The 27,871-nt window shown below is 44.9% G+C and overlaps 2 protein-coding genes across 5 annotated transcripts; both read right to left on the bottom strand.

The window, feature by feature from the left end:
- Nucleotides 1-797: 797 nt before the first annotated feature.
- On the bottom strand, nucleotides 798-12,744 carry LOC117766146 (interleukin enhancer-binding factor 3 homolog). 4 transcript variants are annotated; one of them, XM_034592890.1, is made up of 18 exons: nucleotides 12,638-12,744; nucleotides 11,455-11,531; nucleotides 10,090-10,313; nucleotides 9,804-9,987; nucleotides 8,858-9,005; nucleotides 6,804-6,895; nucleotides 5,590-5,685; nucleotides 5,161-5,272; nucleotides 4,960-5,057; nucleotides 4,769-4,880; nucleotides 4,556-4,669; nucleotides 4,224-4,429; nucleotides 3,922-4,098; nucleotides 3,548-3,829; nucleotides 3,248-3,380; nucleotides 3,090-3,137; nucleotides 1,126-1,545; nucleotides 798-979 (listed from the first exon to the last, which is right to left on the bottom strand). In XM_034592890.1, exons 2-18 carry the CDS (start codon nucleotides 11,455-11,457, stop codon nucleotides 828-830), a joined length of 2,601 nt encoding a protein of 866 aa, XP_034448781.1. In that variant the 5' UTR covers nucleotides 11,458-11,531; nucleotides 12,638-12,744; the 3' UTR covers nucleotides 798-827. The 4 variants fall into 4 exon arrangements, with proteins under 4 accessions (XP_034448781.1, XP_034448783.1, XP_034448782.1 ...); XM_034592892.1 differs by having other exon boundaries at nucleotides 3,548-3,814; XM_034592891.1 differs by having other exon boundaries at nucleotides 4,960-5,048.
- Nucleotides 12,745-15,713: 2,969 nt separating this feature from the next.
- On the bottom strand, nucleotides 15,714-20,834 carry LOC117765912 (prostaglandin E2 receptor EP1 subtype-like). The gene is made up of 3 exons (XM_034592515.1): nucleotides 20,521-20,834; nucleotides 17,871-18,772; nucleotides 15,714-16,447 (listed from the first exon to the last, which is right to left on the bottom strand). Exons 2-3 carry the CDS (start codon nucleotides 18,723-18,725, stop codon nucleotides 16,172-16,174), a joined length of 1,131 nt encoding a protein of 376 aa, XP_034448406.1. The 5' UTR covers nucleotides 18,726-18,772; nucleotides 20,521-20,834; the 3' UTR covers nucleotides 15,714-16,171.
- Between the last annotated feature and the right edge of the window lie 7,037 nt (nucleotides 20,835-27,871).

Genomic DNA, 27,871 nt, shown 5'->3' with positions numbered 1-27,871 from the left:
TTATTTCATCACAAAGATGTGGGTATTATTTTGACTTACCCTTTCTAGGACACGTTCTCATTAATAAGCTATAGAATTAACCATTTATTAATAAAGTATCAGTGGCAAAAAATCCTTGAGACATCAATTCAAAATAAAAATCATTTATTAATACACACTGTTATACATTAACAAGAACAAATCCCACCCAATCAAAAAGCTACACTGAGCAGAGATGTGGATAGAACATCAGAATGTAAGTATTTTCCAGTAATCTCCAAAACCATTGATTGAAATAACTACATCACGTTAGATAAAAACTAAAGAAAGATTAAAATAAAATACACACATTGAAGAAGAGACTGAACTATTTGGATCAATTGAATTGTTACAAAAAGTACAACAACCGTTGTAGTTTCAAACTACATGATTTTACTAATTCCATTATGAGAGAAAAACATTTGTCCACAGTCTTCAGAAGAAAGGTAATCAAACCAGAGAAGGTGAGAAGCTTTTGACATCAGCCTTCAAATTGAGTGATGACGACGACTGGTAGCACATTTAAAAATAAAAAACATAATTAGAATAACCTAAAACCACAGGACTAAGCACTGACCAGACCACTGAAACAGACCACTAAACTTAGCCACGACCCAGGTCTGACCTCTCACTTTGTGCCCACATGTGCTACATATAAACTCAAAAGCACAGAAGCAAAGAACATGGACAAGGCAGAGCGCACAGGGCAAGCCGTCAATCACTTTCTTTGGAGAAGGCTTCACACACACACACCCACCCACACACACACACACACACACGCCCGTGAGTCTCAGACGGAGTGATAGAGTCTATCTGTACTGGTAGTTCATGCTTCCGTCTCCTCTGCCGTAGCCTGTTGGGTTGTGGTACTGAGAGTGGTTGTTGCCGAAGCCCTGGTTGTTGCCGCTGCCTGCTGCTCCTCCTGCTCCCGGTGCGTTGTAAGTGGACTGGCTGTTGAAGCCTACAAGGAAAGAGACAGTGAAATTAGGTAGAGATTTGAATATGCTTGATTTGCTTTGACCTGAAACCCCAGAGAATCTATTGTCAAGGGGAAGATAAGAAATGTCTGAATGAAGAATCTTATTTAAAACAAATCCTTTAACTCACCATCATAACTATAGTCTTGGCTCCCCCCAGTGCCCCCCGTCACCTGGCTGGGATAGGCAGTGCTGTACATGTATCCACCCGTTCCACCCTGGTTCTGGTTGAAGTTCTTCTTTCCCTGCCCATAACCCTGGCCATACTGGTTATAGGAGGCCTGCCCTGAGGGACTGGTGGACTGGTAGCCCCCAGCAGCTGCACTGTTTGTCCCCGGAGGACCTGGAAATGGTGCCTTCACTGCCTTGTGCATGGGGGGTTTCTTTTTCGGGACTTTGGCGGCAGCAGTGGCAGTGTAGCCTGCGTCGTTCTGGTAGTACGACCCGTAGGCGCCCTGTGCTTCATCCGGTGCTGTGCTGGCGGGAGGGCCGTCCGATGGGCTGCTTGATGCCCCGTCTCCTCCGTTTGTGCCACCATTGTTATAGTAACCTGGGAAACAACAGCACGGCACAGTCTTAAAACGGGCATAACAGGATATATTATATTTATATATATATCTTATACTACTGCTTGCATATCAGCACATTCATGTAAATAATGAATTCAGACCCTTGAGTAAGACAGGAGTGACAGTGACATTTATTAAAAAAACAACTAAAATCATAAAAAAGGTAATCAAACATCAGATTTTCCATTTCAGCCGATCTGTGTGTAAACCTCGTGCCAACAAGCTCAGTTCATCGACGCCCGATGCTGTTACAGATGGAACACGGCGATAACAACATACTGCCAAAGTAAGACCATCATGCATTCAGTGTAGCTCGGACTAGACAGTGTTGCTGATATCACACAGAAACCGCAAACTTCATATAAACAGTGAGGTCATTTTTAAAAAGCAAGGCAGAAAATACAAAATAAGCTCAATGCATGTGACAGGAAGGCTCGACAATGACAGAAGAACAACTCATGCTAAGATTTTCTCAGTATTATTATCATCTCGGTAAACAGGATGGAGACAGAGACAGAACACTGCTTCTGTCTTGACAATTGTCCCAAAGGCAGTAAGTTGTCCAGCTCCTACGGGCTTTCCCTCAAATCCTGATCCAGGAACAAAGCCCCGTCCGAGTTCTGACACGTGGAGAAACTCTACAGTGAACCAGCCCCGCGGTTCAGGGGAGGTCCAGCTGTTCGGCTGCGTCCACAGGCAAGTTGAGAGAACAGTAGTTGAATTATGGCTACGTGCATGCAGGGGCAGATCGTCTCCTGGAGGCTTCAGAGCGTGACAAGTGGATTGGCAAGACAGGGCGGAGAGGCTGTTGGCGCTTTATTCCCAGGGTTGCGGACTTGGTGGTGAAGGGAGTTCATGGTGCTGTTGCAACACTATTGTGGATTTTGTACATTTTTTTACTCCTCTCTACAAGACTGTTTTTGATTTTTCTAAAACACTGGGGGAAGATCTATGTCGCAAACTCGTGGTAGCCATAGCAGTCTGAGACAAAGTCACCTAAAGAGTGAGACAGGGCAGAGAAGGGGGAAAAAATATCAAAATTAGATTTGTTTTCTGCCATAAAAGGCGGCAGTTGAATGACTGGTTGGGTCAGATTACATTAAAACTGAATTATTGGGTTTTTTAGATTTCTCTGCTCCTGTCACGCTCTGGTAGGTCAGTCCTCAGAACAGGCTGCCAGAAGGACGAAAAGGTGTCTCATAAGAGGGGACTTGTCAAAAACAGATTCAATCCTGTGGCTTAAAGCAGAGAAATGTAAAATATATGAACTGGGAACATCCCAACAAGGTTTGGTATTAACACATCGTTATTTTTTTTAAAGCTAGAAACAGTTTTCAGCGTTACGTTACATTCTCTGATGAAGACAAACAGGTGAGAAGTGAGTCCTGGGCCGGTTCACCTTCCTGCCACCGGACACATCAACATGCCCCATGGTTCAGACATGTCTCACAGGTAAATGAAAGACTAACTGCAGCTTAGATAAGAGCCTGTATCTAGGATTATAAAAGATCAAATGAATACTTACTGTAGCCGGCGTTAGCGTTGTTCCCGTAACCATATGTTCCGAAGCCACCTGGAGGGAAGACACATAATCAATAAGCTGCTTTGACGCAATAAATCATGATATCAATGGCTACTAACTTTATTACCAGCTCAGGCAATATGTCGACAGTGCGCTTTTACCTCCTTGACCGTAGCCTCCTCCGTTATTGAAGCCCCTGCCCCTGCCCCTTCCACGACCTCGTCCACCTCTTCCTCTGTGCAGGCCTGCGTCTCCGCCTCCAGAGGCTCCCATCATACCAAAACCTGGAGTGTGCTGCAGAGGAAAGGAACATTTTATTAAGATGTGTCTGCTGCTGAGAACACGAGACCTGATGATACGACTGGAGCTTTCATCAGTTTGAACCTTTCACCTTCAGATTTGCGTATTCTTTTTATTTTATTTTATATTTTGTGTCTGTAGATGTTTTTCTTGGTGCTTACCATGGGTGGCCCCTTTTTCTTTTTAGCCGCCTCGGCCACAGAGCCTTCAGGGAAGAGACGCTCCAACGCAGCCAGGGCAGCATAAGCCTTCGCCACCTTCTTATTGGATCCTGTGCCCTCGAACTTCTGACCATCAATCTCCACCTCCATGACGAAGCGCTTGTCGTGGCTGCCGCCCGTCTCCGAGATGAGCTCGTACTTGAGTCCGCGGCGCTTCTCGTTCAGCTCCATCACCGGGTTCTTGCCGTGTTTGGTCAGGATCGGTCCCTGTTGACGAGCAGTCTGAGAGAGTGAGATAGTGATATGAGAGCTTTCAGCTAATGGGGGAAAGCACCCACTGATTACTTGCTAACACAAAGAGAGGAGCTGCCTACCTCTCCAGCATCAGTGGCGTCTGCATTGGCTGCTCCCGTGGCCGCTGTGGGCGGTTCGATGGGTGTCAGTACTGGCTTCAACTCTTCCACTTTCACAACTGTTTCTGTCTCCTCTGGTTTTACTGGATCAGTAGCTTTGACTTCCACGCCTGTGGGCAGACCCATGTACAGCAGGACCTGAAAGAGACCACACAGATTCAACTCTGTTAAAATAACAAGGAGATGCAGTTCAGATGGTTCTGAGGCTATATTTAAATCTTAATTAAACCCCCCCCCCCCCCCACTGGAAAATCTGTGCTCACCTTTACAGCTACGTGCAGCTTGGCAGTGCGTTTGGACGGACCAGAAGCTTCGAAGGTCTTGCCGTCCACCTCTACAGCCATAGTGAAGACGGGAACGTGAACTGGGCCAGTTTGGGAAATGAGTTTGTACTGGAGTCCTGGCTTCAGCTGATTGAGCCTCATCAGAGCGTTCATGGCCTGGGGGGGCTCGGCCTTGTCCTCTGGAGCTGGTGGGAAGGACAGAATGAAGACATTGTTACGACCCGTAGCAAGAACTTGACTTTTCAATTCGAATTTTAATGTGGGAATGATTGATAATTGTGCTTGTGTTTCAAGTGTTGAGAAACACTTACATTTCTTCTGCAGCTTTTTCTTCTTCTTGTTGGGACTCTTGTCATCAGTTCCCTCCTCTTCCTCAATGGGCCTCTTCATCGGTGGAGCATACGCCGTACTGGGTGGGATTTGCACTGAAACAGGGACAATAAAAATGTTATAATAACAAGGTACAAACACAATCAGTATATGTACATATTCTGGAGTCTCAGTGCGTATTAAGTATTAATTACCTGTGTAATCGATAGGAGTCTCACTACGAGGTTTCTTGGGCATCTTAGAGGGAAGTGGATCCATTCCGAGCACTTTGTGAAGCTGTCCAAAAGCTGACAGCCTTAAGGCATGCTGAGGACACGACACACAGTGAGTGAGACGGAGTTTCACATTCACTTCTAGAGTGCACACACAAATTTATCTCACTCACTTGTGCACTAGCTGTGATGTCTTCTCTCTGCTGGTGGTCCAAGTGACCAATAGCATCTTTGGACTCCTTCTCACATGGATCTGAGATTCCTGCAGCATCTGCAACGCAGATTTCATTTAAAACACAGGGAAAAGGCTGAAATACGAGGTTTCAACAGTGCGATTATAACAAAACACTGGAGAAGAAGCTCGGCATACACACCTGCCATGAGGATTCCTGAAGCCAGACACTCTAAAACTCTCCGCAGAGCTTCTCCTGCCCCCATGGGCCGGTTCCCTGTACCAATGGCTTTCTCACAGATCAGCTCCAGAGGCTACACAGCAGGGGAGAGAGGGAGACGTTGTACAAGGAGGCTATTTTTAAGCTTGGCTAGTAGCAGAGAGATTCTAGGTCACTGCGTAAGAGAGCATCTCTGCAATTTAACCGTGCTGGTGGGGCCTGGCTTTTTTGTATCCAGGCAGAGAAATGTTTATCAAAGAGATGCGTGGAAGTTAATAAAGATGACTATGATGTTCTGAGCAGCCAAATCAGGATAAAAAAAGACCCTCCTACATATGGATGTATTCTCAGAAGCCACAAGGAGCAGAGCGCCACAAAGATTGGTGTGTTGAGACCGTGTAGGGGACTCACCCAACCACGAAGCGGGGCCCATGTGGGGACACGGGCGCACAGGTCCCTTAGAATCCGGATGACAATCACACAGGAGCGGAGTCCGTTAGCTCTGGCCTGGAGACACAAGCAGAGGAGGGGGAGGAAGGGGCACGAGGATGACAAGAAGCCTTAGTCAAAGAGGAAGAGCGTGTGAGTCATAAAGCAACCTAAATATCCAAGTAAATGGAAAATTAATAAAAAATGAAGCCACACAGACTTTAACAGCTTAACTTTGTCATTATGGAAATATTCAAAGATATAGGACGATAAAAGAAAGCTGTGTAACTTTTTGGGAAACTCTAGTTATGACCCTTTTCACAATTGAAGCCGTAGATGGTTGATGGTGAAGTTATCAGACATAAAACATTTGTTTGAGTGGAAAAACAAATCATGCTTATCACTAAAGATCAAGAGGAAAGGAGTCAATTAAATCACCTCCAACTTAAGACCAACTTTAACGTGAGAACCAAGTGAACTGATTCAAATAAGGACGCGCTGATGGGTGCGTCACTGAAAGGGGTAATGGTTAAGTCAGAGGCAATTAAAAAAAAAAAAGATAAATTATGACTCGAGGTGCAATATTCCTGTTGATTTGGTAGCACACAGTAACGAAACAGCCAGAGAGCAGGAAAGGTTGAGGCCACACTACAAAAACAAGCTGCAGAGATGGAACACAACATTGTTAAAGTGTGAAAGCCAAAGATGACACAGGCCACGGTACTATGAGGAATTAGCAACATGGTTTATTTAAAAAACACACATTTTCTCTTAAAAACTTCAGAATGCAGAAGCAAACAATGCTCTACTGGTAGCTTGCTTAAATGTGAAAACATCAACTCACTCACACCAACAATTATATAATAGAAATATTGCACCTGGACACGTGGTGTTTTAGTCCCAGATTTTTTGAGTGAAACTAATAAACTAAGAAGCAGCAATGAACGTCTTTTAATATGACACTGCAGTGGAACCTGTTAAGTGAGCAAAGCAACTCTACAGCAGTGTAATGACAAAGGTTTCCTGGGAAACAACAGATCGTCAAGTTTTACTACAGGAGGAACACTTCAAAAAGAGTTAAAAAAAGAAGAAAATAACACATTGAACGCCCAAATAAATGACAAAAGGAACAAACAGCATAGAACCAAACTCAAAACTACTTCTGTTTTAGAGACAAATAAAGGCAAGATCCAAACCTGGAACCACTTAGCGTGGCGGAGAGACGCCAAGGCAGTTAGGCATTTCTGCCTGTCCAGAACATCCGGGGGATCGTTGACTGAAAGCGTTTCTATTGGCAGGTGGAATAAGAAGACAAGGTACAGTTTGACCAAGGGGAGTTCTGTCAGCCGGCCAGGGGGAACACAGGCAGCCTTCCCAAACCACAGGCAGGAGGGGGAAGGGGAGGGGGACCCCTCCACTGGAGAACCATCAAACGCTCCCAACCTCCCAGTTTATATGGGTTTTGCACGGGCCGGCAAACTGGCTTTAAACTTAAAACCCACCAGAAGTGGGTTAAATGTTTACTTAGTAAAAAATATGAATCATTTACAAAATCCATAATGTTTAAAAACAAAGTGCACTTTAACCCATGAAGACCTAAAGCGCTAAATTGAAAGACATTGTAAAACCTAAGCATCGTTTGAACACGACCCTTTTAAAACTTGTTGTCGTATTATCGTTTACAAAAGCTTTAAGTTCTCAGCCTCTTAGGCAGAAAGAGACATGACGTAAAAAAGGTTTGATAGCTTAAACATTTGGTTTTCATTGTAAATCATTACTGTTTCCCAGGGTTAGGGTTAACCCCCCCCTTCTACTTCCTCCTACTAAAACATGTCTCTTTCTGACGGAGCCACGTTCGGCAGAAACATCATCCGGGTCTGAATCTTCTTTCTTATTATTTTCATCGTCAATAAACTGATGTTATCTTAGACTTATATCATCAGACATAATCTGAAACTATACTTTACAAACTTTTTGCAGGAAAAGAGCACTAACAAACTACATTTCCCGTGAGAAAATCAGTAAATCATAATGTATCTTATCACAGGTCTGGAGACCGACGACATTGTGGATGAGATGCTCACGTCTCATTGAGCTTTAAGAGGAGACGCATGCAAACATCGCACACTGGTTTTTAAAGGTATATACACGCATCTGGTCTTAATGGGTTAAAAACATCAGCTTGTAACAAATGGGAGGTTGTCTCTTCGTGATTGCTTCAACTCAAATGGCGTGCTTTTCTTTTCTAGTGCTAACAGGAGGTAGAGGCCCTCCCCTTCGCCCCTATACTGGGTACACTGCACTTTGCCCCTTCCGAGACAGAGAGCGGCCAGTTGGTCAAAGGTCCAGCGTCCCTAAAAATTGACAAACTAGAAGGCTTGACAGAGAGAATCAGAATTGGAACCACAGGCAGAAGTTATCAGATGCACAAAAAGTGGGTATCAAAACAAGTCCACACTGCAGCAAAACTGATGGCTTAAAAGTAAGACCCAAACTGGGCATCACTGTTCGCACAGGGCTAAAGATAAGGACACGGTTTGACACCTGCAACAACCCAGATCCTCACCACTGTTGAGATCTCTCAACCAGGAGATTAGCTACTGGAAATCGTACTTTGTTTATGTATTATCTATAACAAAGTTGATCAAATTGCGTACAACTGTGTTACTGCCTAAGAACTGGGGCTGATCCCAGTTCTAGGAGCAGAATCCAATGTCCCGTGTCGTTATCTGTAAGCCTGAGCCTTCCTCTTATGGAACATCAGAGACAGTCACTAGCCCACTGCTGGGTCTCGTTACCAAAGTCAGTTTCACCACATGTTCTGCTACTCATTTTTGCTGCAATGCAAACCGTTCATCATCAATGATAAAACACATGCAAACAAAGTGGTCTCTCTCTCTTTTTGTATTTGGTTAACTTCTCAGTAAGCCTTCATTTCATTGGTGACCTTGATCATCAAGGGGAATAAAAAGCCATGTCTTCAACAGTCAGTAAACTACCTGCCCTATACTGTATATTGGGCCATCAAAAATGTACAATTACATTACATGGAACTACGAGAGTGGCTAGAGAGCTATAAGCATAGCACAGTTTGATTATGTGACGGTGCATTTCGTGTCCCCTAGCTCCATTGAAGGCCCAATAAACAATATCTGTCTAGTCTGGTCTCCTGCCTGGCCTCCCTGCTGGAGGCAGGACGCCACTAAAGAAGGAAGAGAAACAACATTACAGTCCTTGTGTAGGAGCTTACCACCGGCGGCGGCCTTCTCAACCTCCTCACGAACCAGAGGGGAAGTCAAGTGAATGGTGAGGGTGAGAGGCGGCTCCTTGGCGTTCTTGATGATGATACTCGCCTCACGGATGTTCTGGGTCACCACATATTTGTCTTCTACGATCAGCTGTGAACGCGGAGAAGAGTCAGACATGAGAAATCACAGCAGATTTATAGAACAACGACTATGTTGAAGGTTTTGTGATCTCTATCATCCTTTATGGTCTAAAAGTCAAGGTGCTCCGATTGATCGGCGACTGTTCGGCATCGGTCGATATTCCCTCTAATTAGTCTACAAACGTCAATCAGATGAGGCAGAACAAACTGTCACTAATGAAGTGCAACAGACATAAGGAATTCAGATGGCTCACTTTTTTCCCCTCAGGAAATACTTTTGTATTCGAACTTAGGAAGTTATTTGATGACTCCTTTTTCGTTTTTTCCCCCGGAGCTGATGGTTGAAATAGTCAACAAGTGAGGCATCCTGCGTCTCTTCTCATCTCTGTTGAATATTGGCTGATACTATATTAAACGATCGGCCCCAGAATCCCTGACTGGAACACCCTTTTCTAAAAGTGAACACAATAACTCCAACACAGAATGACAACTTAATCCCTACAGCTGCCTCAACAACCCATCACTTCAACAGATTCCTTTCTCATGTCAACACATGCAGCCAAGGATCAACTGTGCTGGGTCTGCTATGATAGGTATGAAAATAAGAGTTCAAATGATTAATCTGCAGGATGATTATCCTCTCACAGATATTTAAAAGATACATAAGAGAAATAATAAGAATGGATATTGGCTTAAATATTGTTTATACTCTTCTGTGTCTGTCTCAAAAATCAAGACGGGTTAGGCTCTAATAAAACTGGGGGGTTTCATTATATTGAACACTGAATTAGCCGGGGTCTGTTCTTACCTTGAGCTGTGTAACCAGGTTTTCAGACACCTTCTTCAGGAGATTGGTGGTAGGCTTGTCCTTACAGAGGAGCACCAGCTCCAGGTCCAGGTCCCCCTTCAGTAGCAGCCCTTTGGCCACCAGGCCCACCCTCATCACCCCCCGCAGAGTGCGGGTCGCCTGGTCTTTGGGCTCACTTCCAAAAATAAACAAGGACAAAGGATAACTACAAAAAATGTACACATGGTAAGAGAAAGGCCATTTGATCATTTCTTACTAATGAACAGAAGTAATTACACCTCCTCACCTTTCTTTATCTGTGTCTGTTCCATCCAACTCAGGCTTAGACACTCCCTTCTCCTGCTTATCCAGCCAATCCGAGACAGCCTTGAGGGCCCGCTCTGTGTATGACACCATGTTCTGGACACTTTCCAGCTCCTCTTGCGTCGGGTAGATGGCAGAGTGCTTGGCCATGACATGGCGGTCATCATTCATGAAGACACGCATTGAGCGGTGGCGCATTGGGGGAGGCTAGTGATGGAAAGAAGTAAGATCACGAATAAAGGAGAAATGAGAAAGTGTTTACAGAGTTCACAGCGACTAGTTTACACCAAATCATAGCACAAATAGTGAGTGATGAATGCACCCAGGCGGGAAGTTAATAACTTTGTCAAAGTGCAAAGCTAAATCTGACATCTACGTCTGATGATGCATCACCATGCTTAGAGTTATTTTGGGAGAATTTAACAACAGATCCCATGGAATTTTATTCAGGCCCAAAATTGCAGTAGCAGAAAAACAAGACACTGCTTTCAGACGTGCACTGGACTCCGCAGATCCTCTGTAGTTTCTCCAGAGGTGTATGTGTGGACGCTCCTGGATTTCTACGGACTTTATACTAGGAGCTCAGGCTGATAAAGTCAGTAGAAATCCAGGAGCAGTCGATGTGTGAACAATTCCCCGCTGGATTGAGCACGAGCGAGTGGGGGTGTTGATGATGCTCCTAACGCGCAACAGATGCAAAAAAAACTAATATCTCGAGGTGATAAGGGTTGTGTCGTGCAGGTAGAAGACACAGACGAAGATGTCAAGAGAGTTTGTGGTGATAAGATATGTCGACGGTGTCTGGTGCTGTAAACAAAATCACGTGATCTACGCAGCAGAGGTAACACATCACTTCCTGTTCCCGGTTTTATTCAGAACCGCTATTCATCTGAGTCCACTGATCCTTCTCTGTGAGGCTTTTATAAAGATAAGACGGTTCTACTTCATTAAACTGAAAGACCTACTTGCTCTGCCACTCACTTGCCTTTGATTAATTAAAAACGCCGAGTAGCTGGGCCCGCATGTCTTTGCCAAGCTCCCAACACCAGTGATTACACAAGGCAAATGTGTGCACAGGCAGCCGGAGCCAATTTAAAGGAGGGCTGAAGCGTGGAAGGCGCAGCATGTGCTCCGAAAGCCCCGGGCAGACTCCCAGAACAAAACACTGGCACCAGTTCTTCGTCAGCTGTTCAGATGTGACATATTTGTTTGCTCTGTTATCAGTGATACTCAACAAAAGGATTCAGTGTGGCCCTGTGTTTTGAGAGTCGGTTTGTTGTCTGAAAATTACACACAACACACAGATATGCAACTTCAAATAAAATTGAGACTGAAATTATATAATTACCATTGTTGCTATGTTCAGTGAACGGCAGTGTTAAAATAGGTCTTTCTTGCAGCAGGTGAAGATGTTGCAGTCCGTCTCTATGGGGGGGGGAAACCATACACAAAATTGTAAATATTAACATAGCTGCACAAAGGATGGGTGGTTGGGCACAAGATGTCTCAGAAAACATTGAATGGGTTTTTTCTCCAGCTCAGTGAACTGGGAGTCTGTTCTTCTCCCAGTGAAATAAAGCTGTCACCAGCTGTAGAGACAGAAGGAGGCTGTTGGCACAGCATCACAAGCCTCAGGGACACAATGCAGCCCCACGTTCACAGGCAGAGATGGGGTTTGCATCGGTGACACAAGCTGACACGGACACATTCACGTGCACAACACACACACACACTGCTATTGTTGTTTTAACTCAGGAAAAGAGACGAGCAAAGTGCAACGCCACAATAACCAGATGTATCTTAAAAGTAGAGGTCAGTCCCATAACCTGCAAAACGTGACATGAGGGCACATGCATTTTAAAGCCCACGAGCATCTCCCATGTGTTTCTGTGTTGCAGTCAACAAGTTGCAGAAGCCAACAGGTTAAAGCAACACAACTGAAAACAACCCACAAGCTGCAGATTCACCCGTGTAACATGCACCGGAGCGTCGTGCGTTTCGGAGACAGGGTTTTTAAAGAAGCGCCGCACACGCACCGGGACGCGGAGCTCACAGCCCCATCGGGGGAATTTAAAAACAGACGCCATTTTAATTCAGTGCAGAAGCTGACAGGCAGCGGCTAGCTTAGCTAACAAGCTAACAAGCTAACAACCCCCCACACACACACACACAATACACTCCTCGCCCACCCGAGCTGCACCGACCCCCGGGGGACACGACCACACTGACTAACACCGGGTAACAAAGACCCACACCGGCAGGAGAGCCGTTAAAACACCGGTGTGTTGCCTTTCGGTCAAAATGGTCGAGGGGACGACACCGAGACCCCATTCAATGATTAGCCACAGCTAGCACTTAGCATGTTAGCTTAGCTTAACAAAGCCGAATGGATGCGCGTCCTGCAGCTCGGAGCTCCCCGGGGCCAGAGCACACCACGCCGGCCCGGCTCGTGTCGCTGGTGTCCTGAGGACATCCAGCACCTCTCTCCGTGCTCACAGACAGAAGACATTAAAGGACCGTTAGTAACTGACCGGCTCACGGACGCTGCTGCGCTGTTGCTCCCGATCTCTGCTGCTGGAGCGCAAATGGAAACCTGTGGGCAAACCCCGCCCCGATCTGAGAGCCACGAAGCTGATTGGATGGAGGCTGCATGAGATTGTGTTCCCATTGGCTGCGACTTCGGAGCGTACGGCAGGAGGGGCGTGGCCTGTGATGGAGGCTTTCAATTGAGTTTTCTAATCAAAACAACTGTTCTCTATGTTCTCCATGTTCTCTATGTTCTTCATGTTCTCTATGTTCTTCATGTTCTGGGTTCTTCATGTTCTCTATGTTCTCCATGTTCTGGGTTCTTCATGTTCTCCATGTTCTCCATGTTCTCTATGTTCTCCATGTTCTCTATGTTCTGAGTTCTCCATGTTCTCCATGTTCTGAGTTCTCCATGTTCTCCATGTTCTCCATGTTCTCCATGTTCTCTATGTTCTGAGTTCTCCATGTTCTCTATGTTCTGAGTTCTCCATGTTCTGAGTTCTCCATGTTCTCTATGTTCTCCATGTTCTGGGTTCTTCATGTTCTCCATGTTCTCCATGTTCTCTATGTTCTCCATGTTCGGAGTTCTCCATGTTCTCTATGTTCTGAGTTCTCCATGTTCTGAGTTCTCCATGTTCTCTATGTTCTCCATGTTCTGGGTTCTTCATGTTCTCCATGTTCGGAGTTCTCCATGTTCGGAGTTCTCCATGTTCTCTATGTTCTGAGTTCTTCATGTTCTCCATGTTCTCCATGTTCTCCATGTTCTGAGTTCTCCATGTTCTGCATGTTCTGAGTTCTTCATGTTCTCCATGTTCTCCATGTTCTCCATGTTCTCTATGTTCTGAGTTCTTCATGTTCTCCATGTTCTCTATGTTCTGAGTTCTTCATGTTCTCCATGTTCTCTATGTACTGAGTTCTTCATGTTCTCCATGTTCTCCACGTTCTCCATGTTCTGAGATCTCCATGTGCTCTATGTTCTCCATGTTCTGAGTTCTCCATGTTCTCCATGTTCTGAGTTCTCCATGTTCTGAGTTCTCCATGTTCTGCATGTTCTGAGTTCTCCATGTTCTCCATGTTCTCCATGTTCTGAGTTCTCCATGTTCTGCATGTTCTGAGTTCTCCATGTTCTCCATGTTCTCCATGTTCTGCATGTTCTGAGTTCTCCATGTTCTCCATGTTCTCCATGTTCTGAGTTCTCCATGTTCTCCATGTTCTGAGTTCTTCATGTTCTCTATGTTCTCTATGTTCTCTATGTTCTCTATGTTCTGAGTTCTCCATGATCTGAGTTCTCCATGTTCTCCATGTTCTGAGTTCTTCATGTTCTCTATGTTCTCTATGTTCTGAGTTCTCCATGTTCTCCATGTTCTCCATGTTCTCCATGTTCTGTTGTGTTACATGTAGGTGTTTGCATCCTATTGGACAGTTAAGCCTAACACATGCTTACCTGCTTATCCTGTGTCCTTACATGTTGCTTGTGATATGATCTATAAAAGAGGTGGTGTCTCTCTGGGCTGTTTGAGTTAGATATGAAAGTCCCTGAGGGTAGACACCACAATGTGCTGCTGTGTGGTCCTTTATCTACAACCTGACCTTGGCTACTGTGAAGAGAGAAAGGAATACGTGTGGAATGAGACAGGCCCAGTTCTCTTTATGATGTTCTACAGATGTAATGTGTGTGGGAGGTCCAACATTCCTCCACAGTGCGGAGGTGTTGTTGTTTGTTTTATACTCATGTTTTTCTCAGAATGGAATGTTGTGGAAAGTCCTCTCAGAGTTCAGAGGAGGATTTATTGGTCTACACGAGATGTAAACACCTTGTTACAAATTTAATGTACACATAAAAATAAACATCTCCTCTCTCTGTGTTCCACCGTGTGGAGTTGTCCTGGTGTTTGTTACCTCCTGTGAAAGCAGATTCTGAAAGGCTCACTTTCAACATCAATATCCAACTTGACAGAATCTGCATTCTTCTTTCTTCTTCTAGTGCAGGAAACATCACTGTCACTGTCACTGTCAAAATACAGGTTTGTATATAAGCAGCATCTCCAGGGTTTGACTTCCATGCTGAGAAAACATCTAAACATTTTAGCTACGTGAGCTACACATTGTAAAACTTTACATTTTGGTGATTTGGGCAATTTGCTGACACGAAAACCAGCTTTTGAAGCATGAATTACATTTTCTTGTGTGTTTCTACCTGTTTGCAGACATATAATATAAATGTGATGTCCCATAAAAATTGTTGTTGCAGAATTTTAATACAGTTTCAAGAAATGAGCCAAAGCCACTGACAAACTGCAACACAAACATTTATTTTGTAATCTGACATTCACCTTTATCAATTAGCTTTGGTAACACAGAGTTTCACTTCAGTCCCCACTCATGTGAGGGAAATACTGTTAACACACACACACACACACACACACACACACGCACACACACACACACACACACACATTCATATCACAGCATCACACTGGACACACACAATGGTGTTTTTCACATCTTCAAGCTGAGGTAAGAGCACAGCCTTTTTCTTTTGCTCTCTCATGTGAGCATTCACACAAGTTATTGACTTTTCCATCGTGTCACTGAACAAAACAAACATTTAAAGACACTCGTGACTTGAGATGTTCACTGTGAGACTCCATACAGTCTTCACTCGGGTGGAAGTCATCGTCCTCCCGCCCACCTTTATATTTACACGTGCTCTCATAGAGGGCAGACTGCCACGCACACGTCTGAGCCACGGTGCATCGTTAGCAGTTTATAAGGAGCTGGGGCGTTTCCCCCCCCCCCCCGGTAGTTTAACACTGGCTCGTTTCCACCTTTTCACCTCTTCACACATAGACTGTAAATAAAGATGGCCGATGCTCCTCCTCTTCTCTCTCGTGTATTTGGAGCCAGAAGCTGTGTCTCAATTAATGGGTGACATCCCTCGCGGGCTGCATTTAAAGGGGCGTGACGTGGCGGTCCCATTTCAAGGCTCCTTCAAATGTGGCTGACATGTGTGTCCTTCCATCACCGAAAAAAGAAAATCTCCAATGGGTCGATCCTTTTGCTCTTCAGTGATGAACTGCTTCAAAGAGGTAATGGCGTCAGCAAGCGACAAGACGTTCGATGCATGGAGCCGCAGCATTGGGGGGGCGGGGGGGGGGGGGCCACTCCACCAATCGTGAGTCAGTCTCAGCTAGCAATCATAATGATTCACCCGTTTTTATATGATTAAATAATTCATTTTAACCAAATGTCCCAGAAATATTACAGATATCATCTTTGAGAAAAAGTTATTGGGGAGGTGGGGTTTGTGACCAATGCTGCAGCCAGCCACCAGGGGGCGATGAAGACACCTTGGCATCACTTTAAGCAGCTGTCATGTCGTCCATCTTTATTTACAGCCTATGCTTCAGAAGTAGAAGGAAACGTGGCCTCGTTCCCACGGAAAGAAATCTCTTTTCATCCGGGACCTTTTGAGACCGAAGTCAGCTCAGGATGAAAAGCTGCCAGGTTCAGTTCTGACCATCAGAGCATCCGATCCTCTAAATCTTATTAACACTGGTTTTCTCCGAGTTCTGAAAGGAGCTGACGTCCCAGCGGGTGGTGCGGAACGTGCTTCCCTTGAAACTGGCCTGCTTCTTGGTGATGCGGTAGATCTTCCTGAGGATGGCCCGCCGCAGCAGGATGTAGACCCAGGGGTCCAGGATCTGGTTGCAGGTCGCCATCCTGACGCCCGTCACCATCAGAGCCCGGTAGGTGGCCCGGTCACCGCTCGGGGAGCCGCTGTACGACCGCATGGCCGACATCACTCCAAAGATCTGTCAAAAAGAGAGGACACAGCTTCAGTCATGTATTATTGTACGATCTAACCAACTTGGTGGAAAGGATGTTATTGCGGGTCAGTGAAGAACTCATAACATTTTGGTGTGGATCTATGAATTTTCATTGAACATTTCTTTGACGATTGTGAGATGGGAAGTTGTTCCCTGTTTTCACTGCTTTTCCCAGAGAATAATTGAAGGATCTTGATTTAATAAAAATGTGGCATGTTGAGGGGACTGATATTTATGAGACTGTGAAATTCGGTGCAGCTTGATAGTCTTTAATCTGCTGTTGGGCCTTGGAGGAGGTAGAAACTCCAATGTGCTCTTCTAGCATGTTCGTGTGCATGTTTAGAAATTTGCTGCAGATCCAAATAAAAATCTGGATCTAGTGAATTTATGGCTTAACAGGGGGAGACTGCGGGGCCCTGGTGGAAATATGGGCGAGTGTCATTGTAGTTTGTATGATTTATTTCCTTTGAGTGCCAAAAAAGTTGTTTTTACATATTCACTTAAACAGCGACAGTTTAAACTAGAATTGATTCCAAACTCTAAACTAAATAAACTCACACAACGTTCTTCTTTAAAATCCCGGTGGAGTTTCAAACACGTCACCAGGAAGTTTATGGATAAAATGATGAGGAATAATAGATCTAAAGAATTTCCATTAGAAGGATCATAAAAACATGTGCTGTTCTGGGACATAAACAACATCCTCAGACATCAAAATATTTTCCGGCCCTCAAATACACAGGAATTAAAAAGGAGAAAATGCATTTGTAAGCAGTTGCTATGAGCCAACTTCTATTACGGTCATAAAGCCCTTTCATGGTTAATGTTGTGATGGATGCTGATTTTAGTCAGTTGTAATTATTAGGAAATTCAAGACATCCTGTTTCCTGTCATTTAGAAATAGCACTTTCACCATTCAGCGTGATACAGACCGAGCATCTGCAGCTCGGCTCTCGTTGTCTTATGGGAATCAAACTCTGACATTTCACTAAAGTTATGAACAGTGAGTCAGCTGCTAATCGACTAAAGTGTTTGCCCCTGAAATCGATGGTGGAGATGTTTCGGCTTCCTACTCAGTAAATCACTCCACCTGTCCTGAGTGACAGTTCATATAAAACCTGCAGAAACATGAGACACATTCGTCTTGTTTGAAACTTGCACAGCGTTCCAGAGCCGAACAGAGGGTTTGAGATAATAACTCTGATATTAAAGAGTTTTAACGGAATAGAGGATTTAAAAACATAAAAAAAACAAGCAAAAAGTGCTGTTTGTGAATTCCTACAACTTGAAACGTCTTAATTGTCCTCAAAACCAGACTCAAATCAAATATGAATATCTCATCATGTTGGGGTATTAGAATATGCCTCTTTAAATGTTTGTTAAATGGAGTTATTTAGACCAAACTCACCAGCAGAGGGCTCCAGCAGATGCAGGAGGTGACCATGATGCCAACCAGCTGCACCACCATCTCCGTGTCATGGGACGTGGCCGAGCGGCGCTGGGAGCTGCACCTCTTCTTTAGCCGGGCTCGCACCAGCGTGATCCCGCTGATGGTGTTACACACAAAGGCCATGGCCAGAGAACCCAGCGCGAGTCCAGAGAACAGCATCACAAAGGCCAGGTCCGTGGCCTCAGTGTCCTCCATCACCCTGATGAAGCACCACGTCCCTGGGTACTGGTAGGTGTAGGCCCCCAGGCTGAAGAAGGGCAGCATGGCCACGCATAACGCCAGTAGCCAGATGAGGGTCAGTGCCATTTTAGTCCGTGCTGTGGTCACCAGGCGTGCGTGTAGTAGAGGCCTCGTGACGCCCAGACAGCGCTCACCAGCCATGGCACAACCCAGGAAAAGTGGGCACAGGCCGAAGAACACCATGCAACCTCCCAGAAACAGACACGAGGCATCAGGGTCCCGACTTAATCTGGTGTCCGTTGTGGAACCAGCAACTGCAGAGTATATTCTCAACACGAGGGCTCCGGGGATGACATGTCCAGCCAGGTCCGTCGCCACCAGGGAGCTGGCGAAGAGCAGGAACGTGGCCTTTGACCGGCGACGGAAGCGGTTGTAAGCCTTGGCGAGAATGATCAGGGCCACCACGTTGAACAGGATGCCCAGAGTCATGCTGAGGCCGGCCGCCGTGGGGTTGATCGGTGGAAGGGTGTCATTACGAGCGACGGCCTCCCCCTCAGGCACCATGGTGGTGTGGTTAGAGACGGGGGAGGGGGTGATATTACCTGAGGGGCTGTTGTGTTGCATCGCCAGCATCACTACCGAGCCCCGGGCCCGATGCGGTTCCTCTGGCTGAGGCGATTCTGAGAGGGAACAGAGAGCGGATCAGCGTGAGGCAGGAAAACAGAAGTGATTTTATGTTTCTCTCAGACCCGGAACTGCAGCAATATCTCAACCCCATCAATCTGTAGAACTCGTCTGATCGTGTATCCCGATTTATCCTCAGTATCTGTATGTACACATATGTACAAGAGCCAATAACATTACAACAAATCATAACAAATACAGATGTGTATGTAATATACACCTTTAACTTTAGAATCCAGAAGGAAATTCTTCTGAAATATTTTGCTCCTAAGTTACAATAACAAAAGAATAAAAACAATAAAGTTTATACCAATAAGCATACATGATAAAAAAAAACAACTATAATAAGTTTATGAGGAGAAAATGTATATAAATATTCCAGCTACTTTCTTTTCTTGGAGAAAGAGCAACTAGTCAACAACTTGTTATTTCTTGTTACTGATTCCATTTTCATCGTCTTGACACCAGCCAAGATTCAAAGTGAAAACAGATGTCAGTCAGATTAAATGAGATGAGAACAAAATGATTTAATAATGTTTTTTTAGCCAGAAAAACATTTGATACTGTTTCTTCTCCAGCTCCTCCTCCCCCCCAAACAATCCCTGTACAGTCTAAACACATTGTCAAATACATCAACATCCAATCTGACGTTTAGTTCGACCTTTGGTTTTGACTGTTGTCGTCTCTACGGGCAGGAGAAGCCCCTCAGGACAACGTGACTCATCTCTGAAGCAGAACTAATAATTAGCTCTCAGCTCGATCTGACATCGTCGGGCTTCACTTTTCTCTGCGCACCAGGCAACAGTCGGAGTCTGAACAAGTTCTGGCAGTTTCTGTTCTGACAGCGAGCACATCGCATTCCTCAGAAACATGCAGTTACTGGGAGCGAGGACGCCGTCACTGCATGAAATCATTAAATCCAGATCACAACCCGACGTACGTGCAAACGGTGTCAGTGGATAAATCCAGTGTTTATTTACATACGAGTCTGCATGTGCTTCATCAGTGAACTTAAAATGAACTGATCAAATATTGCAAACATGTTAAACAATTTTTATGTGCTGATTTTAAACACTTTTTTCAAAACCTACGTGTTATTTCTTTTTTAATTCTACGAATCTCAATATTTTACTAATTTAGTATTTGGTGCGTGTCATTACATTTTAGAATCTTACTTAATGAATAAAGAGGATAATACCTGATGATACATGTGTACTAATGACACTCAGGCTTTATCTCTGTCAGTCTGTGCACGGTGAAGAAGCATTTCCCTTCCAGCGATCACATTTTTGACTCTATGACAACTTTTTTTTCCATTTTCTTTTGAACGTTTTCATGTTTTGAAGTCGGCGTTCTTTAGAATATAACTATTTTCTAACATTTTAACGCCCAATAAAGAATTATGACTCCAGGGCAGAACCTTTGTGTTTTGAATCAGATAAAGATATTTAATCTGCCTTTGGAATAAGATGGAGATGTTCAATAACACTTTGATTAGGACGGTGGCTCATAAGTGAAGCTGTCAAGACAAATGAGCTTTAAATCACATGTATAATAATGACACTAATGCACGATCTGTGTGAGTCTGTAGGTTTAAGGAGCATTTTCCTTCCAGCTGTCACATTTTTATGTTTTAAAGTGGGCGTTCCTCAAAATATGTCTATTTTCTGATTCAAAAAATTGTGAAAAATGAATAAATCTCCCAATGACCACGTGTAAATTAGATAAAAGATCTATAACCTACCTTTGGAATAAGAAATCCATGGAGACAATCACGACCACTTTGATGAAGACAATGACTCATAACTGAAGCTGTGACACGGATGAGGTCGCTCTTCACGTCCTCCCTTCAGACGTCTTCTTCACCTGAACTGTTTCCTCATTATGCAACAGACACACACTGTGCAGAAACTCTCCTCTCGGCGTTGAGCTGCCTCCTCCGTTACGTTGCACAAGCATGTCTCTGCTCCTCTCGGCTGCAGCCTGCTGCTTTTATACGCTGCAGAGCGCTCACATTCCCTCTGGGTGGCTCACTCAGTGAAAACCCTGATTTCCAGGCAGCAGCAGCAGCAGCAGCAGAGTGAAAGGGCCACTCAGAGAAATCCCAGAGCGGAATATGAATATTTAAAATCCTGACTCCACCTCACAAACCAGTCAGAGGATGTAGCTCTTAAATATTAAGCCCATAATAACAACAACCTGTAGGGTTTCAAATCAAACACGCAGACCCGCCTGAGGCTCCAGGAAAACACCCATTTAAAGATGTACTTTTATGAGCAGTGATTACAGTTTTTAACTCAGATATGTATGACTTCATACAACAACACCTCAATCAGAAATAACATAAAGCCCAAACTGATCAAAGCAAGATCAGAGTCTTTGGTGTAAAAGGCGGATTTTGGTGTTTGAAGCTGTTTTACATAAACTACTTGTATGTTTTAAGGCTCTGGAGACTCATCTGATGTCTGTTAATTGTTCAGAAATGAAAACTGCTCCATCGAACCTCATCTGTACAAACCTCAGAGAACCTGTGGTCAGCTCTCATCAATGGGAACCAGCTGTGCTCATGCCACCTCAAACATCTCTCGCTGTGTGTAGCTGCAGCTGTAAATGCAAATGGGTTCCCAGTTCTCCAGGAGACCCACCAGGCCGGTGCTGCCGGTGCTGAGGGGGGGGCGTCGGGGTTTTATGCTCCAGGTCTCGCCCCAGGGAGGAAAAGCAAACTGATTCCTGATCAGCGCAGGGAGAATGAATGAATACACGGATCAGTGCCACATCAGATTCCCGTCATCACTTCTCAGGCCATATCGCTAAATTCATCTGGAATTCCTCCTCCAGTGAGAGGTCGTCTTATTTCACTGTCCCCACATGTCCAAAGAGTATAACTAAAATAACATGTAGACATGGATCTGCTTGTACACAATGCAGCTCTTTGTCCGTACACACACACACACACACACACACACACACACACACACACACACACACACACACACACACACACACACACACACACACACACACACACACTGCACCTGTGTGTTGAAACACATCCTCTCTGACTGGCAAGGCAGCGATGCATGGACCTGGCCAGTGTGTGTGCATCTACTCATGGTGTGTGTGTGTGCGTGTGTGTGTGTGTGTGTGTGTGTGTGTGTGTGTGTGTGTGTGTGTGTGTGTGTGTGTGCGTGTGTGTGTGTGTGTTGCCAGAACACTTTAATGAAAAAAATATTGTCCTAAAAAATGTGTTTTTGAAAGCTCACATTCGAGTCCAGGTCGTACGTTGCCTGTGTGCGTCTGTTCCTACATGCATTTGCATAGAGAGTCAGCCAGAGAGAGCCATTAGGAACAGGTGGAGCCGAGGTTAATGCATCCCTCTCTGTTGTGCTATAAAACTCAGAGCCTGGATAAAGTTAACACCTGATCTGGCTGAACCGAGGAACCAGCCGGAGCTCGTGAAAGGAAAAGCTGCATCTGGGCGAGCGATCTATCGAGAGGAGACGCCATTAGGATTAAAAGGCAGGAAGTCAATTAGAAGGCAGGAGAAAAACAAAATATGTCTCATGGTGGGTCATTTTTTATAAAGACACGGCTTCAGCAACGGAAGCATTTAAAGATATAAAAGTCTTTTCTTTAGTGTAATGACAGAAAAAGATGTGCCCGGCTCAGGAGGTGAAGTGGGTTCGAGAGGATGATGATCAGAATCAGGTTTTATTGCCAAGAACGTTTTACACATACAGGAATCTGCCATCGTTTGTGCTGAGCATAAAAAGAAACAATATACAACAGTGTATAAACATCGTAAACACAAAAAAGACACAGTATGAATAATAGATATTTACACTATGACCATTACTGGCCACGGAGAGTTCAAATGTAACAGTCACATTCTTTAAAATGATGGAGTCCTGGTTCTTATTGATGAGGTCGGCCGCAGAAGACTGGAAAAGCTGCAACATAAACACAGTGAATAGATGTAAAAACATATCTTTACAGATTTTCCTTTCTCATGTTTATGTGATTGGAACAGATGCAATAATTGCACAACAATGATCCATTCCACAAAAATATTTGTAGCAGCTGCTATCTCGCTGAGCCGATGCAGACAGACACAGTTTCCATTAGAAAATGTAAAAGCTAACGTGTTTGAATCAAAGTAAAAAGGTGAAAGTGTCTGTTTGTATGATTCACTTGGCTGCAACGGTCTTTTTCCACGTCCGTCTGTGCTGTTGTCCGTCTGCAGACACGATCCTGGAAACACCGTCGCTGGCTCAGGCTGCACAGCCGCTCAGCGTGGCAGAGGAGAAGTGCTCCTCTGAGATCCTCAGCCTTCGCCTCTGTCTCTTCACTACACATGGATGCTATTTACTCGTGCAGCCATGCTGATTGCATATTTTAATTTGCACCAAAGGGACACATCGTAAAACTGGAAACCACACAGCAAAACAGCTGTAAATAGGTTTTACGAGAGGATTTGTGTTGTACGCTGCGCTGGACGACAACATTCGGTTCACCAACGCAACAAATGTTATAGCTTTGCAGAAAACCACTCTCACCTGGTGGAGACACCCCAAACACCGAGAGCACGATCTTGTCTGACTGTAAACGTCTCCTTCATTACACAGGAATCTGCGAGCGGAGTGGTGCTGCCCAGGGCTCAGATACAAACCCAGTTCAGCAGGAACACTGCGCTTCATGGGAAAAGCTGTGTGCTCCTGCAGGGTCATCATGTTTGCAACACTTCCATATTTTGTGGTTTTATTCAAAAGGCCAATTCCCCCAGTTGCACATTTTACATGTCTCAGTTTGTCTAACACAATACTAATTGTGCGACAGGCCCTCGTCAGTGTGACAGTTTCAAGTGAGAATCCACAGCAGCAGCACGACCGGCTGCAGTTTGTTTGTTTCGCACCATTTTCGGCATTTCTGTAAAAGAAACGAGCCCAAAAAACATTCCAGGATTTATTTGTTGAAAACCTCATAATTGCGCTGCCCTTGGTGCAGACATTTTTGTGTAACTGTGAGTGTCGTGCTCTTCGGCTCCTACATACGTGACTAGTTCAGTCTCTGAGGGGAGTGAGGTTTGATAAGACAGCTGCTGGTACTGAAAATTTAATTTAAGATATTTCTCCACGCTGCAAAGTCATTTTGTGCACGATGATTTGTTTTCTGGAGGATTGATAGTAACTGTCACGCTGCCACACTGTCGTCCGGCCCATAGACCGCATGGAATGATGGCACTGGGACCGTCCGCTCCCGTTTGCCAGAACTGGGTCACAAAGAAGCCACAGCAAAACCACATGTCAACCAAAGGTGGCCCAAATTCGCTTGGTGCCATTTGGGCCATATTCATCATGCAAGGGCCACTTTGGGATCAACCTTGCCTAAAGCACCGCATGTTTGCCAGAAAAGTCTCGGCGCCTGACTGCATCTCGACCGACCGCATGCAGTAGAAAAATGTCAATTTCCTCTTCCTGGAAGTGCGGCTGCGGGCTCTTAGAGACGACAGGGGAGCAGAGGAGAGACGGGAAGCTGAGGTCGACTGTGTTTCTGAGGAATATTTCTTGATATGAAACCTGACCTCAGTCTCCAGATCGACTCGTGCGGCCAAATTATCTTTTCCCTGGAACCGATTTGCTTTCAAAACAATCTCCTCGCTCGTATCCAATATCCCACCAATGGGCTGTTGAGCTACAGCACTCCTTTAATCATGTATCCCAAATTAAACCGTCGTGAGGTTACAATAATAAATAACGGCAGGAACACAGACGTGGAACTGGAAACTGCCAGACATATGAAAATGTTTGATATGAATAAAGAGCTCATTAATAACCTGTTATTACAGATAATGATACCGGCAATAATATTACCCTCCCTCAAAATAAAACAAAAATAATGAAATGTGGAATGGAGGAGACTGGGATCGAACCCCAGACCCTCTGATTAGTGGACACCATTACCTCCTGAGCCACAGCCGCCCCAAATATGATCATACACAGCTACTGTATTTATGTAAACTCGATCTGTCTCAAGGGAAGGCTAAAATGAAACATGAATCCAGGGTGAACAAAGTAAATAACCTCACTGCTCTTCCAGAAAAAATCGAACCACTCTCATGCACTTAATGAGAATTCATAAATCATTCAGCTGAAATGTGCGTGTGGATTTGTGCGAAGTCTATCAGACCTTCGTCCTGCAGAGTCAGAACACACAACTCAAGATAAGAAAATAATCACTAATAGTTCCTCGGAAAAACATGGAGCACTAAAAACGATACATCCCAGGGGGGTGCAGACAAACCCCCCCTCGGAATAGATCTGCTCGGTCACCTGGGGATTCGAACGGGATTAAAGATGCTCTGAAGAAGTGACCAGGATGTTCAGTTTGCTCAGTTTGTCCCAGGAGCGTGGGAACAACTTGCACATGATGCACCGAACAACAGTTTATCTATCACACATCCACACACACACACACATCCACACACACACACACACACACACACACACACACACACACACACACACACACACACGGTCAGCACGGAGGTTTTTGACAAACAACCTTTTTCCAACTTGTTCAGCCAAACGCAAGTTCCAAGCAAATATAGACTGTTTTTAAAGATGGACGCCATGAAGGCTCCTCAATAGTGAAGCCAAAGCGTCTCCATCGCCACCAGGTGGTTGGCTGCAGTATAGGTCATAAATCCCGCCTCCACCATGTTAGCACACGGGACATGGACCAAAGTACACGTTTAATAAATGTTTCTCAAAGATCGTCTCCGTGATTTTAAGTCGTTCTTATGTTCCGATCAATTTTGTTTTAATTAGTGATGTGATACAGAGTGAAAATCTGATTACACACACAGATTAAGATACAGTTACACACACACTTATTCGGTTTGATGCCGGCGTCAGACACCGTCCTCTCCATCCCGGGCTCCTCTTCCTATTCAACCTCCTCTGCATGAATGAACAGTGTCATTGAGCTGCTTCCATTATCATTCCTGTCTCTCATCACGCACACATCATGAGCCGCAGCTTTCTTGACTCAGCGGAGTGTGACCCAGCAGCAGCCGACTTATCATTCACCTGTTGTATAAATCAAATGAACGTATGAAGGTGGAATAAGACAAGCATGGACACAGTGTGAGAGGGACCAGCGTCACTCAGCTGCAGAGACAGGGACGTGTCCACTGCAGAGAAGCTGGATGCATAACTCCCGTCTGTGTGATTTCAGCCGGACCTTTGTGAATGAATAATGTTGATTTTACGAATTTGGTTTATGGATCATTGATTCATGTCATTTTTTATAATCGCCACCTGCTATTAAGAAGCTAAGTTTTCAAAATAAAAGGCTCAGTGGTGGAAAGCGAACTCACGTTCATCAGCATTTTAACAGAGAAGGGAAAGTCTGACTTCTCTCCCCGTCCTGAAACACACTGACATGTGGCATTTCTGAGCTATTTTAACCGTCACTGCTGGTATCCCGTCCTCCGTCTGCGCTCTGGGCAGCGGCGTTCGTCTTGTTCCGACTTGTCCTTGCCCATGACTGTCTTCACATTGTGCTCAGCAGTCGGAGCTGGCTGGTGCGTCGCTGAGCTCAGTTTCTCCTCTGGCATGAATGACGGCTGACGGGGAGAGAAAAGCTACTTTCAATTCCCGAAGCTTTTTCCCCCAATCAGCCGCTTCATAGGAAATCCTGACATGATTGCTTGGTTTTACTCGTAATGTGATGCACAAATGCACCGGGTTCGTTTTGCAAGGCTCATACTGTATATCATGTTTTGGTTAATGTGTTGTTTGTCTGAATACTGCAGCTGCACCGAGGTGGAGCTGCAGTATTTAAAATAAATCCCCTACAATCCTTAAAATGTATTAAACCTAGTTGGGGGAAGTGCAACACTTAAGCTTATATTATTATTAACAAAGTTTCTGGTTCCTGGTTCCTGCTTAATGTTAGTTTAATACAGGGATTCTCAACCTGGGGGTCACGAATATCTGGGGGTCGAATGATCATTGAGAAGAAGAATAATAAAATGTATTCAAAATAAAATACCATATTTTAGATTGGTAATTGGCCTCATGTGCCACTCAGAAACTGTCATGACTTTCATGGTCCCGTGCACCAGTCTGGTTATACTGGTGAACTCAAACCAATGGTCTATTAGTTAATTACTTTTCTTTTAGCTCTGTTTTGGTCTCCACCATCAACCTGGGAGAAATATCTGATCTATAGCAGCCTCATGCTAAAATGAAGCCCCTCTACCGCTGGTTAAAAACCCACTAACATCTGGCTTTTATCTGTAATGTGAATGGATTCAATCATCATTCACTCCCCGGTCAAATGACTCTGCAGCTCCGGCTCTGATCTCTGTACCTTCTCACTTTGATGAGAAGGTACGCAAGTATTAGTGTTTTGAAATGGATACGGGCAGCCACTGGTAACCAGTGAAGGGAGCGGAGGAGCGGAGTAGTGTGAGTGAACTCAGGTTAAAGACCAGTTGACCTGCATGAATCTACAGGAACGTGTTGTTGCAGTAATGTTTGCAGTAAGGGAGACATGACTGTCGAGTGTCACACCCAGGTTCCTAGCAGTCTGGGGGGGGGGAGCTAACAAAGAGTTGTCAAAGGTAACAGTCAGGTCCTGGGTGGGAGGAGCCTTTCCCTGGAAGGAAAAGTAGTTCAGTCTTGTCAAGGTCAATTTTGAGGTGGTGTGTGGACATCCACTGAGAGATGTCAGTCAGACAGGCAGAGATTGCCAGGTCCTGAGGGGGGGGATCCATAATTAATATAAACTGTCAGAAACATCCATCATCGGGGAGCTAGAGCCAATCACAGCCGCCGTTTGACGAGGACAGCGAATCACAGGACCAACGTACACAGACAAACAACCGTTCACACCTGCGGCCAGTTTAGATTCTCCAATCAACCCCAGTGTGCATGTGTCTGGACTGTGGGATGAAGCAGATGTGGGAATCGAACCAGGAACCTCCCTCCTGTGAGGCGACAGCGCTAACCACCACAGTTTGATTTTGATAGACAAAAGGTCCTTTTGAGCCACAACACAGTTTCCAAAAAAAGTGGGGGGGGGGGTTT

The sequence above is a fragment of the Hippoglossus hippoglossus genome, chromosome 8 (genome assembly GCF_009819705.1).
Source record: "Hippoglossus hippoglossus isolate fHipHip1 chromosome 8, fHipHip1.pri, whole genome shotgun sequence".
Taxonomy (NCBI): domain Eukaryota; kingdom Metazoa; phylum Chordata; class Actinopteri; order Pleuronectiformes; family Pleuronectidae; genus Hippoglossus; species Hippoglossus hippoglossus.
Note: the sequence above shows the minus strand (reverse complement) of the source record. Positions and strands in the feature narration are given on the sequence as shown.

Excerpts from the sequence above, each read along its gene's own strand:
- LOC117766146 (XM_034592890.1), bottom strand. Across the intron at positions 5,273-5,589 it reads GGGCCCCGCTTCGTGGTTGG|CCTCTGGAGCTGATCTGTGA; the intron begins GTGAGTCCCCTA and ends CCTGCTGTGTAG. Across the intron at positions 4,099-4,223 it reads AGCTGCACGTAGCTGTAAAG|GTCCTGCTGTACATGGGTCT; the intron begins GTGAGCACAGAT and ends GGTCTCTTTCAG.
- LOC117765912 (XM_034592515.1), bottom strand. The coding sequence starts at position 18,725 with ATGCTGGCGATGCAACACAACAGCCCCTCAGGTAATATCACCCCCTCC. Across the intron at positions 16,448-17,870 it reads TCTGCTGGAGCCCTCTGCTG|ATCTTTGGAGTGATGTCGGC; the intron begins GTGAGTTTGGTC and ends TCTTTTTGACAG.